At 40.2% G+C, this 14,945-nt stretch overlaps 1 protein-coding gene across 2 annotated transcripts in view; it reads right to left on the reverse strand.

Moving 5' to 3' along the window:
- The window catches only part of LOC117524799 (neuropilin-2-like), a 414,867-nt gene that overhangs the window by 89,088 nt on the left and 310,834 nt on the right, over positions 1-14,945 (reverse strand). For both annotated transcript variants that reach the window (XM_034186623.1, XM_034186624.1), the window contains exon 13: positions 11,355-11,519. In XM_034186623.1, the coding sequence (XP_034042514.1) occupies positions 11,355-11,519 (165 nt within the window). The remainder of the gene's footprint in view (positions 1-11,354; positions 11,520-14,945) is intronic.

Raw genomic sequence — 14,945 nt, forward strand, 5'->3', positions numbered from 1 at the left:
GTGAGAATCACTAGGTGTTCACAGGAAACGTTTATTGATTATTTATTTCTATATTTGTTTTATGGATTTATTTATTTTCATTGTTAGTTGGATATATCTTTTCTGTTGTGTTTTGTTTTGTCAGGTTCTTTTTGTCTTTTTCTAAAATTGTATTGTATCATTGTATCATTATTATTGCTACTATTATTATTGTTGTTGCTATTATTATTGTCATGATTGTCAACAGTAGTATTTTTAAGGAAGCAGGGATTGATATATAAATCATTATACAGGGAGAAGGGGAGGGATTCGATAAGTTTCGTCTTCTTCTCCCTCCTTTTTGAACTAACTTTAATTTTACGTTGTCTGTTTTATTTTTTTTTCTTTTGTTTGTTCAAAGTAAATCTTCCTCAATTCAATTCAAAAGTCTGGAGTGGTGACAGAGATCCTGGCAGACAGCAGTTTACTTCAAAAGGCATTTTAATAACATCATTAATAAATATGCAGTGCTGTTCTCAAGAAAAAAAACCCTCAAAATGGTGCAGTGCATTGTTTTTGCAAAAATGATTTATGATACACAGTCGCTACACTCAATTCAATTATGACCAGGATTTCCATCTATTAATTATATGTAGTCCTAACTCAAATAAAGCACATCCATGTAAGATAATTTAATTAAATTTAGTTGAGACTACATATATTTATTTAATGGAAATCCTGCTCATAATTAAATTTAGTTCATCCAGTGAGTCAGTTTTTTGGGGTACCCATGACCTGATCCCAGATAAGCAGTTGAAGATGAGTGAGTTGCTAGAAGTATATTATTTGACTTTTCCCATGGTGCCATATTCCAAGGAATCAAACAATAATGTAATAATATTAAATTGCAATACGTACTTGTAGAATTTCTTAAGAATTGAGATTTGAATTGAATTGGCACTTACGTATCACGATATGTACTGCATCGGGAGATGTGTGTATTGTCCAGTACACACTCTCTCTCTCTGTCTCTGTCTCTCTCTCTCTCTCTCTCTCTCTCTCTCTCTCTCTCTCTCTCTCTCTCTCTCTCTCTCTCTCTCTCACTCTCTCTCTCTCTATCTATCTAATCTCTCCCTCAACAAAAAGACAGAAGAAAAACATGACACTTAATGAATAATGGATTTGGGTTGAGGTAACTCAGTTTCTTTACTTGGAGGCAATGAAAAGGGGCCACTAAATTACACTACTCATTAAGTATAGTTAGAGAAAGTTGCAGTGTTTTTCTGTCTCTCTGCGTTTGATCTTGGTGAACATACAAAGGGAGGGAATTAATTAACAAGTCTCCATGGGAGGGAGCAGCAGGGATGTAGAACTGGCTCTGAGGGAGGCAGAGAGCTGTATGTGTGTGTTTGCTGATTTGTAGTTATTTTTATTCATGGTTATGTGTGTGTCTTTGTCACATTTATGCTCATGCAGTGTATTGTGTGCATGTTGTGTATGGTGTGTGTGTTTATGAGTTTGGTTTTGCATGATGAGCGGAGTATTTATGTATCCTGGCTGTGAACATGTCTGTGTTTGCAAAGGTAGCTACACTCAGTGGTCACTTTACTAGGTGGAAAGGTGTTTTTAAGTAGACAGCAAGTGTGTATGTTGTAAGTCTGTATTAATGTATTTGCACCAGATCTTCAGTTTTCACACAGCACCACAAGTGAATATGAGTGGGTGGGAAGAAATGCTTTGTTGGAACAACAATAATGGCTACTGACAGGCATGCTCAAGACATGTGGGATTGTATTTAAAATTAATTTGGAGCCCTTTTTTGTTTGCAGTGGTAATGGACAGGTTGACTTTCAGGAGTTACTGTGGGCTACAGTGTTTGTAGAAGGCATTGTGAGCTGTCAGGAGAAAACGGAGCAGGTTTGTTGCAAGTGGAGATATGCTCTGGAGAGAATGGGAATGAACGTGAACAGCAGTAACTGTGTGTGAAAGAGAAGGAGGGTGGCAGAATGGTGTGGCAGGAGTAAAGGTAGATGAGTTTAAGTACTTGAAGTCTGGTTTTCACAGTAGTGAAGACTATATATTTCTTGGACATGTTGTCTACTTTCAGCTTTTGTGTTGTCAATAACTGGACAACTTCCAAACACATCAAATGTAACATGATTCTTTCAACCAATATCTCCATTGGGTACAAAATTACAAATTCAAGGAGATAATTCCTAAGTTTTGTTTTGGTTTTATTTCTGCTTTTAAAACTCCAAAAGGATTTTTCAATGACACATGCTGCAGATTTGATTTGCATACAGAGACAGCTTCCAGGCAGGCTGCTGAGCTAATGCTGCTGTAAAACAAAACTTAATGTCATGTTGCTGTCTAACAGTGAGACAGCGATGCTGCTAAGTCAATTATACACAAAAGCAGATGCACGCAGAAAATGGCACAAAACATATACTTTGTGTACTTACACACACAGGCACGTGTGTGGACCCACACTCACACAACAGCTTGACTTGATGTAGAGCCTTGCCTTATGTCAGGAGCTGCTCAATCAACCATACGCTGAATGGCTTCAACAGATACAGAGAGAACCTTTGGTCGATATCAAGGTCATGTGAATGTGTGTATCGAAGGAAAACACACACACACCCTGAGTGTTTAATAGTCAGGCAGTCCTGTTCTGAGAGGCTCAAGCCTCCGGGGTAAACTGGAGGGGCTAAGATAGCACTTCTGTCAAAGCCATCGCTTGACTTATCTGGTTGCTCAGTGCTGCACACATACTGTGATGGATAAAACAGCCAAGTGTCTCCTCCAACTCTCTTACTACAGATCGACAAATGTGGGAACAGGCACGTTACAAAGATGGGAGAGGGGTTACAAAGAAGGGAAAGAGGTGAAGGAGTGACAGGGTGGAACTGGAGAAGGGCAATAAGAATCACTGTTATATGGCTGTGATGCTACGCGCTCTCTGACTGGCTGATTACCAGTCAGATATTTTCCCATAATGGACCGGTTACCATGACAATCAGTCTGCAACGCGTATTTTCGTTACAAACCAGGAAGCTAAAAATACGATCAGAAAAACCATGTCGGACATAAACGTACTCCATAAATATCTAAACAGCATAAAACACACACACACACAGATTGAAAGTTTACCAGCTAAATACTGGATTGTCTGTTAGCAAATTCTTCATGGAGGTGAACAAAATGAACAAGCCCAACACCGTCAGCAGCATATTCGGGTGATACCGTAAGTTTGCGTGTTTATATGTATATATATGTATATAACAGCCGTATAATAAATTATTAACCTCACTTGCTCTGTCTGTATGGGGATATCAGACCTCTGTGTTTTTCGCACGGACATCGCTGATGCTGATCCGTACTGTCTGATATTTCTCCGTGCAGACCTCTTGCTTGGTTAATAATCATTTAATATGCAGTTGTGAAAAAGTACATATAACACGTTTCAGTGCACTTACAGAGCCTCACACATACACCTTAGCACAGCATGTAATGTCTTCCTCTTGATATGCACTCCTGAAGAATGGCCTAAAACATGGGTGTGGCGAAGTTTTCGAAAGATTCCAGAGCAGTGGTTCACTAATTTGCAGCACTGACAAAAATTCTTGGAATCATCATCTAATTGCTGGCATAGCTAACTAACTAACTCACCCACTCATCGACATTGCTGCTGCACAAGGCTCCACGCTGACACACATCTACATGGTATGTCCTATTCTACTACCCCCGCAAAAGAAATTCTCCTTTTTGTGTCTTGGTCTTCAGACTTGTCTGGTGTCAGGTCAGTGAGCTTGCTGACTCAGACCGTACTCTTCATTTTCAGGAGAAGCACACATCAGCCTTTTCTTTGCCAAGGTCACTCTCTCTGCATGACATGAGTTGATCATCTCACCTCAGTTGTTCTTCCTCATATGACAGTTTTCACTGGGATTCTAAAACTGATATTATGTTTCTGTGTAACTCCACCACTGATTGTCTATCTGTGGAGTTCTCATTCTACAAATATTGTGTTGTATATTGTGGACACAGACATTCTGTAATTTCGAGCAAGAGAAATAAAATGTATTTGAACTGAAGAAAAAAGCTGATGGCTTTAGGTGGAGTGAGAAAAACAAAGTTAAGGTGGAATATCAAAGGAATAAAATGATAATGATGGAACAGAGTTATAATGACAAAAAAGGATAAATTTAGCATGAAATATGAGAGAAATATACCTACAAAGCAAGTGGAAAATACATTATTTTAGAGGAGAAAAAGTGGAATAAAGAATTAAAACTGTCAGGAAGCACAACAAAGTTGTATTTTTTTAAAGACACTGAAATGAAGTGTAAAACAGACACATCAAAAAAGTAACAAACTAGGTTAAAGAAAGTAAAACAATTAAACCGAACATGCTAATTAAGTTGTTGCAGACACTTTTCAGAATGAAATCGTTGCATCATGTTTGCTGTCAGTGTTTCCTTGCAGGAATGGGATTTGTAGTTCTCCACAACACGACAAGCAATTTGCTCTTAATTAGCTCAAAATGGCAAACATCTCAACATGATGGTGCATTCTTTCTGTTAATCAGAAGCGCTTGCTATACGTAAATTAGAGACACGGTGGGAATTTGTGGTACGATCACAACTAAATGCTGCAGGATAGCTCGGGGTGGGGGGTGGGGGGGGGGGTCTGAGACCAACTACTACATCATGTCTCAGGCACATCTTTTTGGTGCTTCATGTTCACATTTTCCAGAAAAACTTTTTAATTACTGTTTTCTCTTGCATCTGTTTGTGTTATTGATGTATCACTGTAGTGTTTAATGATAAAATGTAACAGTAGTGAAACTTCATACTAAATTTGACTGCCTGAGAAATATTACTTCCTTTACAGATGCAATATCTCTTAATAAATGGAAAACATAATTTTTGGTTTGTGACAGCCTGGTGGATAATGAAGACACAGATACAACAGCATTTTCCCTAAATTTTTTTCAGGCCCAGTCAAACTCACAAAAAAAATCACAAGGTGCATTGTGCAGAAACAGTACTGCATTTGTGGTTTAAAAAACAAAACGGGGGAGGACTAAACTAAAAAACAAACAAAAACCAAACATATACTTATCACAGAACAATATTACAAAAGTATTTTCAAATCAAAGAATACTAAAAGACTAGAATCACTCAATTTCAGTTTTATGAACCAGAGCAATAACTACATTGGTGAAAACAACTGTATTTGGGTATGAGCAAAATTTAATGTGCATATTTATTGTCAGAATCTCACCAGTCATCACTGACAGGTGATGACATGTGCACCCACTAATTCTTCGAAGTGAAGACACCCTGGTAAAATATTTCCATGCAAAAGGAGATTGGGCCTGATGCGGCGCAGACTTGCTGTCCCACAAACTATCAATCAATCAATCAATTTTATTTATATAGCGCCAAATCACAACAAACAGTTGCCCCAAGGCGCTTTATATTGTAAGGCAAGGCCATACAATAATTATGTAAAAACCACAACGGTCAGCACTTGGCGACAGTGGGAAGGAAAAACTCCCTTTTAACAGGAAGAAACCTCCAGCAGAACCAGGCTCAGGGAGGGGCAGTCTTCTGCTAGGACTGGTTGGGGCTGAGGGAGAGAACCAGGAAAAAGACATGCTGTGGAGGGGAGCAGAGATCAATCACTAATGATTAAATGCAGAGTGGTGCATACAGAGCAAAAAGAGAAAGAAACACTCAGTGCATCATGGGAACCCCCCAGCAGTCTAAGTCTATAGCAGCATAACTAAGGGATGGTTCAGGGTCACCTGATCCAGCCCTAACTATAAGCTTTAGCAAAAAGGAAGTTTTAAGCCTAATCTTAAAAGTAGAGAGGGTGTCTGTCTCCCTGATCTGAATTGGGAGCTGGATCCACAGGAGAGGAGCCTGAAAGCTGAAGGCTCTGCCTCCCATTCTACTCTTACAAACCCTAGGAACTACAAGTAAGCCTGCAGTCTGAGAGCGAAGCGCTCTATTGGGGTGATATGGTACTATGAGGTCCCTAAGATAAGATGGGACCTGATTATTCAAAACCTTATAAGTAAGAAGAAGAATTTTAAATTCTATTCTAGAATTAACAGGAAGCCAATGAAGAGAGGCCAATATGGGTGAGATATGCTCTCTCCTTCTAGAGAGCATATCTCACTATCACTCAGACCGTGTTAAGAACCATAAAGTTTTGTTCTTTTCTTTTTTAATGACATGATGATGGCTTTACCAGTCTTTGTGAAACAAGATTTTTTTTGAGGAGGTTTAACTGCACAAACAGTGAGCCGGTGAGCTAGCAAGTCATGAAAAAATATTTGCTTTGCAGGAATACATTCGTAATACAACATAATCATTGTCATAATTTTTATGTACGAGGTCTGTTAGAAAAGTATCCGACCTTATTATTTTTTTCAAAAACATATGGATTTGAATCACGTGTGATTGCATCAGCCAAGCTTGAACCCTCGTGCACATGCGTGAGTTTTTTCATGCCTGTCGGTTGCTTCGTTCGCCTGTGAGCAGGCTTTGAGTGAGGTGTGGTCCACCCCTCTCGTCTATTTTTTATTGCGAATAAATGTCTGAATGCTTTGGATCTTTGCTGCATCAATTTTTTTCCAGAAACTGTAAGAGACCTCCAGGTGGACACTGTTCGAAAAATTAATATGGCTTTCAGGGACGATTTTATGGGGATTAAACAGATTACGGGGTGTTACTGCGCCTTTAAGGACGGCCAACAACTGCTGAGAGTGCAGCGCGCTCCCAGCGCCGATGGACAGGCTGACACCCCGCACAAACAACCAGATCATTTCCAACGTGAAAGCTTTGTTGATCCGGGACCTCGTCTGACTTTCACAAAAAGGCAGAAGATGTGGACATCAGCACTTTTTCCGGCACATTCCACCGTTACAGGAGTTTTTTTTCATGGAAAAAGAAGCCAAGGGACGCGCCACGGAGCCATTCATTATGCGGGACAAAACCACCTCGGTGTTGGTCTCACAGGATGGCTTAAAGGTGGATTTCAGACGGATTCCGGTTGCTTTCCAGTTGTGTGAATATCCGATGGTTGTGCATGAGCTGGACATGCCAGAACATGTCCTGTGAGGCTTCATCACGGCGTTTCTTTTCGCCATACAGCTCCGCCGCGATGCGCGGAACTCCTCCGCCTTTGTTCCTCTTTCCATGACAAAAACTCCTGTAACAGTGAAATATGCCATTCATTTCTAAACTAGACGCTGTCTTGATCCGGTTTGTCCTCTGACCAGCACAGGAATTGTGAAAAGACGTGGACATCAGCACTTTTTCCGGCACATTCCACCGTTACAGGAGTTTTTTTATCATGGAAAAAGAAGCCGAGGGACGCGCCACCGTGCTGTTCTTAACGCGGCACAAAACCACCCCGGTGCTGGTCTCTCAGGACGGCTTTCAGATGGATTCCGGTTGCTTTTCTGTCGTGTGAATATCCGAGAAATTGAGCTTGAGCTGGACAAGCCTCAACATGTCCTGTGAGGCTTCATCACGGCGTTTCTTTGCGCCGAGCGGCTGCACCACGACGCGCCAAACTCCTCCGCACGTCTGTCTTAATGTGCCGAAAAAGTTCTGATGTCCACGTCTTTTCACAATTCCTGTGCTAGTCAGAGGACATACCGGATCAAGACAGCGTCCAGTTTAGAAATGAACGGCACATTTCACTGTTACAGGAGTTTTTGTCATGGAAAGAGGAACAAAGGCGGAGGAATTCCGTGCGTCACGGAGGAGCTGCATGGTGAAAAGAAACGCCGTGACGAAGCCTTCCAAGACATGTTCTGGCATGTCCAGCTCATGCATAATCACAATCGGATATTCACACGACTGGAAAGCAACCGGAATCCGTCTGAAATCCACCTTTAAGCCGTCCTGCGAGTCAGCTGACTGCTGGGAAGATTAAATAAATAAAATAACAATAAGAAAATTAGTGTGGTGTCAAATCATTATTCTAATCCAATCACATTTTTTCCCGCAAATCTGATTGGTTAATTGTGTGAGATTTCAGATCATAAAATATCACGTAAACGGTGGCAAAATATTAAAACCATTTCACATTTCATGTGTTACTTCACTCTCTGTCCACGTGCATTGCTACTCAGATGTCAGTAATGGCATGGTCAGCTGCCAGAGCGATGACACCAAAATGTATTAATTTAAGATACCATAAGAAAGTATTGATGTGGATTCTGCTCACAGAATTCCCAGTTTGGCATGAAGACACTGTTGCCAGGGTAAGCTTTGATGAGCCAATCACACCCTTTGTTGACCACACCCTTTGTCTGCGTAACATTTTTACCGAACCATATTATTACAGGATTAAGATGTAGCCTTCAGTGGTAGACACGGATCTGTGCAAAAGTTGGACATGGATTAGAATGGGAGCAACCCCATTGTGTCTGATGATTTAAGATATTAATGCTGGATTATGGTTGCAAATAGCCGTTTTACTGTTTAACTCAATTTGCGACCATAAAATCCAGCAGTAACGTCTGCAAATCATCAGACACAACAGGGTTATTCCCTAATTAAAATAACAGTCACTTCACAAAAGACTGTTTGTGTGAGAGAACATTAGAATCAAATAACAATAATAAGATGATCCACTATCTTGTCAGTGATGTCATCATCACCTCCAAGCAGAGAAAAATATGTGGCATTTGTATGTATTTAGCTCAAAACTATGTATGAACATGTATCAACTTTTGTTCATTATTTTTCTGTACATTTTATTATGAATTCTTCATGAGAAACTAGAGCATCACGGGCATAGAGCGCAAATCTTGTTGTGACAATCCCACGCGCTTTGTGCTGTGGACGCTGTATATAAAATAATTATTTCATAGCGGATTAATCATTTTCTGTCAGAGTTTGGCTGTTAAAGACACCCCTAATCGCTTCAGGAATCACAGAGGACCATTTCAACTGCCGCTTTTCTTTCTCTGTTTTTCCTGCTCTGCATGAGATGGAGAACATATTTGGAACAGCTTAAAAGGTAATTATTTGCAATGTTTATATTGTAATAGCTTGGTAAAACAGTTGCATGTTCATTCCTTCTTAGGACTAGCTTTAAAAGTATGTTTATGATAGATTTAACATATTGTTTATATTTGATCAGATGAGCTGCACTGTGTGCATAGTGTGTGCGCTGACGCAGTCACTCACACACACTCGCAGTGTTTTTTAATTGTTTGCGCAATGTATGTGGCTCATTATTCGAATAATCACTGAAATTTCTGACAAATCCATACGTGGCTCATTATTCATCACTTTTTTATTCAGAGGTAACAAAGCTTTAGTCTATTCATTGAGAGTGCCAATTTGCACATCATTGTCACAAATGAGAGTGACTGAGGCACTTTTGATTGAGATATAATCCAAAATGTACATCAAATGGACTTTTCAGTATTAAATTCAAATGTCCACAAAATAAGATCTGGCTCAACCTTTGTCAGCCGATAGTGAGTGCAAGTCTGCACCTCACTTTCAAATATGAAACTGATTGGGCCACGTTTGATTAAGATATAATGTAAAATATACATCAAATGGGGTTTTCAATGTTAAGTTTAAATGGCCACAAAATCTGTAATCTGGATCAAATTCAGTCGATAAGGGACCTTTCACACATAGTGTGAATTTGGTCGATTTGCGCATAAATTGAGCATGAAGCAGGAATCATGCAAAACGTGTAAAATCATAGCTGCCAAATCCAATGCCTCGTATACCTGTTGCTACAACTATATGCCCACACCAGCAGCTGAAAGATAGTGTGTGCTGTGCAAGCCCAATGATACCTCTCGTGGCAGGTGTCGGCCAAATTCCAGGTGACACACAAACATCTAACACCGCTCGTTTGGCACTTAGAAAATGTGTGGCCATTCACACTATTAACATGACAACAGTCAGCAGACAATCATTGTTGAGCTGGCGGTGAAATTTGACTAAGTTTCCCATGACTGTGAAGTTACACATGTGGAGTGCCAGATTGTCGGCTCGCCCCATAACATATGTGTGCGTGATTTGCGCCCCCGGGTGGGTGGCATCTCTTATCTGATCACAGAGTGACACCTTGGTCTGTGCGCTGACAGGACAGGGGGCGTGGCTGCTGTTGAGACATCTCTGGTTCTGGACATCAGAGCTGCAGCACACGTTCTGTGTTTTGACGGACACACGCGTGTGTTTGCTTGTGTGGAAATACATAAAAACATAAAAACGGACCGTCACTTCATTTGGATATGCAGCAGACGATCTGAATGTCATGTCTGACAGGACACGCATGTCGGGCCGTGAGGGCTGTGAGGGGCATGCTGCAGGACGAGGACAACCCAACAGTGCGACAAATATGCCACTTTCAGTCACGTATAAGCAAAAACACACTGTACCAAACACTGTTTTGTCAGTTATCACAGCGCTTTTTTCTTTTTTACAAAATACATTTTTCTGCTTGTTGATTTTAGCCATTTCACACTCCTGTTACAAGACAGTGATTGTAGTGCAGAGTGTGCGGGTTCAAATTCCGTGAGTGGCTTTTTTTTTCTTTTTTCTTTAACCAGGGTTATTTAACCGCAGGCTTCTGTATTGCGTCCCCTTTTATGTATTATTTATATCAACCCAGTGATATTCACAAATTATACAGTTGGTTTTTATTTTATATTCCTCCACATTGCGTGCATAAATCATCACACCAGCATCGTGCACGCCTTCCCGTCGGCGTGATGTTTAATGGTACGCTCATACGTGGTCTATTGCTGTGAGTCGCCCAGAGTTGCACTATGTGTGAAGGGGCCCTAAAGTATACCATCCTACATAACGCTCTCAAATATGAAAGAAATTTGGTATTGTTTGACAGAGTTATGAATTTCTGAAAAATCAATGTTTAAGATAGGGATTTTTCAATTTTCCAAGAAAGTATCCTGACTTTGCCTTTTCACCTATGACCTTAAAAAATTGCATCAGTTCTTGCCTATCGGGATATGAATATTCAGCAAAAAGTTCTTAAAATTGTGAGCTCTAGGCTGTTCACAAGCAGACAAACAGACAGACAAACAGACAAACAAACATGGGCGATAACATAACCTCCTCCAACTTTGAAGGAGGTTATGTGAAGGTAATAACACGGTCAAACACCCACACAATCCTGCAGAAAGTATTGTATGTGAATGTAGCTGAAGCAGACATGACTTTCTCCTCTCTGTGTTGCGGCTTGTTTGTGAGTTTCTTTCATTCCAAAGACTTGGTCTGGTAGCCACCGAGCCCACCACTGCTTGTCCATTTAGATAATGTAATGTATTTGGACAATCAAGCACGTAATATCTGAAACCTGAACAAATGTGTACTCACTGTCTGATCCCAGTGCCAGATCCAGCCTTGTTCCATGTGTGCCGTGCCCAGTGGAACTACTGTCGGCTGTGTGCAGAGACCAGCTCACACCTGAGTGAGGATCAGCCGACCAACCGCATAAGCTCAGCTCAAAGTCACATACAGAGGACAGAGATGGTGTAGTGGCTGTCGGAGAAAGCGGACACAAAGTCAACTATCTAAGTTATCTATAGCTATATGTTATCCCATAAAAATCTGTATACATACATTAAAGCATGAGTGATGATCTCTTTAAATATATTGCTGTTTCTTTCAGTGCTAATGATTTTAAATGTCACTTTGCAAGATTTTCTCATTCTAGCACCTTTCTGTCTGAGAACAATGATACCGAATATTCACCCCTACCAATATCACTCCACACTGGGAGCAATTTGGGGTTCAGTGTCGGCTTTAGAACAAAGACATATAGACATGAGTAGCTGGAAATGAAACCAACAATACTTTAAATTGATGGACAACATTTATAACAGTATTAAGTCATCAGCATAACTGTTCTTCAAATTAATTCACCAATTTGACAAAGTGTTAACAACAAAGAATGGAAAATTATCAAAAGAAGCACACAAAATAACAAAATAAGAACATGATAAAATATATAGAATATTTAGCATAGAGACAAAACTATTAAGACAAAGATTTATCTACATCATGTCACTGAGCTCCATAAGCTTCTTGTAGAGCTGTAAAAATATGTTTCCATTCCATGTGTGTGACTGTGGAGGTGAGATCTCCTGGCTGACAAAGCTCACTCCTACTCTCCTAGTCAAACAGGGCTTCCTCTGGGGCTCCTGAATCTAACAAGCTTCAAAGTCCAGATGCTCCGTGGTGCATGATGACATCATAAATTTGTGCACTTTGACCTTATAGTGTGAATGTGGTTGTAAGCATGAACGGGAGAGAAAACTGCATGTGTGAGAGAACAGTTTAAGGCGCCTATATGCTACTCTCTCTCTCTGCATATGTACTGTTCATTGCACATTTCATTCATTTTGAATAATTATCAGGCTCTCATAATTGTTAATATTTTTATGATGCAATAAATGTGCCTGAAATCTTTGCACAGTACTCTATCTATCTATCTATCTATCTATCTATCTATCTATCTATCTATCTATCTATCTATCTATCTATCTATCTATCTATCTATCTATCTATCTATCTATCTATCTATCTATCTATCTATCTATCTATCTATCTATCTATCTATCTATCTATCTATCTATCTATCTATCTATCTATCTATCTATCTATCTTATAATAGCCAAGCACCCTCTGTGTGAATGTATGCGTGCGTTCGTGTGTGTGTTTGGCGAAACTGGTGAGAGCTGACAATTGCTGTTTGGTTTGCTTACATATTTTCGGTCAAGGATGAATGCTGCAAAAATGGAACGTTGATCAGACTAACATTTTTGGGGAAATTAGCGATATTAGCTAACAACAGTGAACAATGGACATTGTGCTGCAATGCACCGATGGCGTTCTGGGTTTTGGGGTTCTAAATGTTGTTATTGTGGATCATGTTAGTTTAATAGTGTTGTTAGTGTTATTGATTTATTGTTTTTGTTCAATTGGTTTAGTCAGTTTAGATAAGCATCATGTCGCCATTGCTATGAGTGAAAAGTGATATTATCCACCACCGTCTGTGTTAGTGGGTGTATAAAAATGAAAGCACCTGCTTACAACAGAATGCAGAAAAGACAAAAAAAATCTGTGCGCATGCGTGCATATGTGTATAACTTTGATCACGGACAAACTGGAGAGTGGTGACATTTGCCGTTTGTATGCTTACATATTTTGGGTCAAGGATGAACGCCACCAAAATGGAACATTGACAGGACCAATATTTTAGGAGAAACTATGGATATTCGCTAACAACTTTGAACAATGGATGTTGATTGATGTTACATTCTGGACACACATGGGATTCCAGCAGTGGGTGGTAAATCATCTATACATTAAAAGCGTGTATGCGTGATTTTATTTAATAAGTTCAACGTAAGTACAAAATATAATTGTAAATATGTTAAAAATATATGGATGACACAAGAATGTGAAAACACTTATTTCCATTGTAGTACATTTAAAAATCAAATGACAAAACAGAAGTAATAATTAAATAAAATAATAATACTGCTAATAATAATAATAGCGTGCATATGATAACAAGAACCTAAATAATTTCTCAATACATTAAGATAGTAAATTAACATAAAAAAAAATTACATAACTAACAACAAATAATACAGCTGAGCTCTTCTAAAAATTGTTGCGGTCTAAGGTCTAAGGTTCTAAAAACATTCTGGACTCAGATATAGAAACCTTGCATAATTTATTACCACCCTTGAAAAATGTCAGCTACCTATTTTAAAAGCGCTACCCAATCTAAAGCCCGTGGATACCCATGGGCTCAGCAGTCTCAGCAGTCATAGAGCGCACCAGTCTGTCGCCCTATGATTATACTATATATATTGTAGCCTTCACTACACACTGGGAGCAATAGGAGATTAAAGGCCTTGCCCAAGGGCCCTTAGTGATTTTCCAGTCAGGCTGGGATTTGAACCAAGGATCTTCTGGTCCCAAGCCCAACGCCTTAACCACTAGACCATCACGTCCCCGAATGAGAGGTGTTGTTAATGAGAGATTCTTTTGTTTATTATGTTTGTATATATATACGAGGTCTATTAGAAAAGTATCCAACCTTATTATTTTTTTCAAAAACCATATGGCGGCAGCGTCTCGCTGTTTCAAGTTGAAAACTTCCACATTTCAGGCTCTGTTGACGCAGTAAGTCATCAGAGAACAGAGAACTTTCAGAATAAGTCGGCTTGAGGAGTTTATTCGGACATTCCATTGTTAACAGGCAGAGTCGCATGTCGGGCTGGACCCGACCGCGGGGGGTCGCGGCAGGAAAAACACCTCCGTTGGAAACCTTAACGGACAAGTTGGAACATGCCCAAGCTGTTACTCACTTGTTGAAAGCCATCAAAAGCCGCCTGAATTTTACAAATGGTTTTCAACACAGAGGTGTTTTTCTGGTCGCGGCGCACACAGATTTGCCGAGTCGTCACGGAAACGACTCGGCGAATTTGCGCGCACGTTCTTTCATTACAAAATGACCTTTAACAGTGGAATGTCCACATAAACTCCTCATGCCGGCCTCTTCTGAATCTTCTCTGTTCTCTCACGACGTCCTGGGTCAACAGAACCTTAAATTAGGATGATTTCAGCTCGAAACAGCCAGACAACGTCGCCTGGGAGCGCTGCGCGACGTCCCGCTCCATGGGAAGTCCTTACACCGACAGAAACACCCCATAATCTCTCATCAGCCGTTAAACTTTTCACAGAAAACCAGCTTAATTTCTCGAATAGTGTCCACTCGGATATTCCTCACAGGTCCAGAAAAAATGTTGATAAAGCAACGCGCGCCGTCTCGAGCAGCGTGTGAAACAAAGGAATTCAGCCGAGAGGGCGGGACCACATCTCACTCAAGGCCTGCCCACAGGGAAATGACGTCACCGACACGCGTGAAAAAACTCACGCATGCGCACGAGG

Source organism: Thalassophryne amazonica, chromosome 14 (assembly GCF_902500255.1).
Source record: "Thalassophryne amazonica chromosome 14, fThaAma1.1, whole genome shotgun sequence".
Taxonomy (NCBI): domain Eukaryota; kingdom Metazoa; phylum Chordata; class Actinopteri; order Batrachoidiformes; family Batrachoididae; genus Thalassophryne; species Thalassophryne amazonica.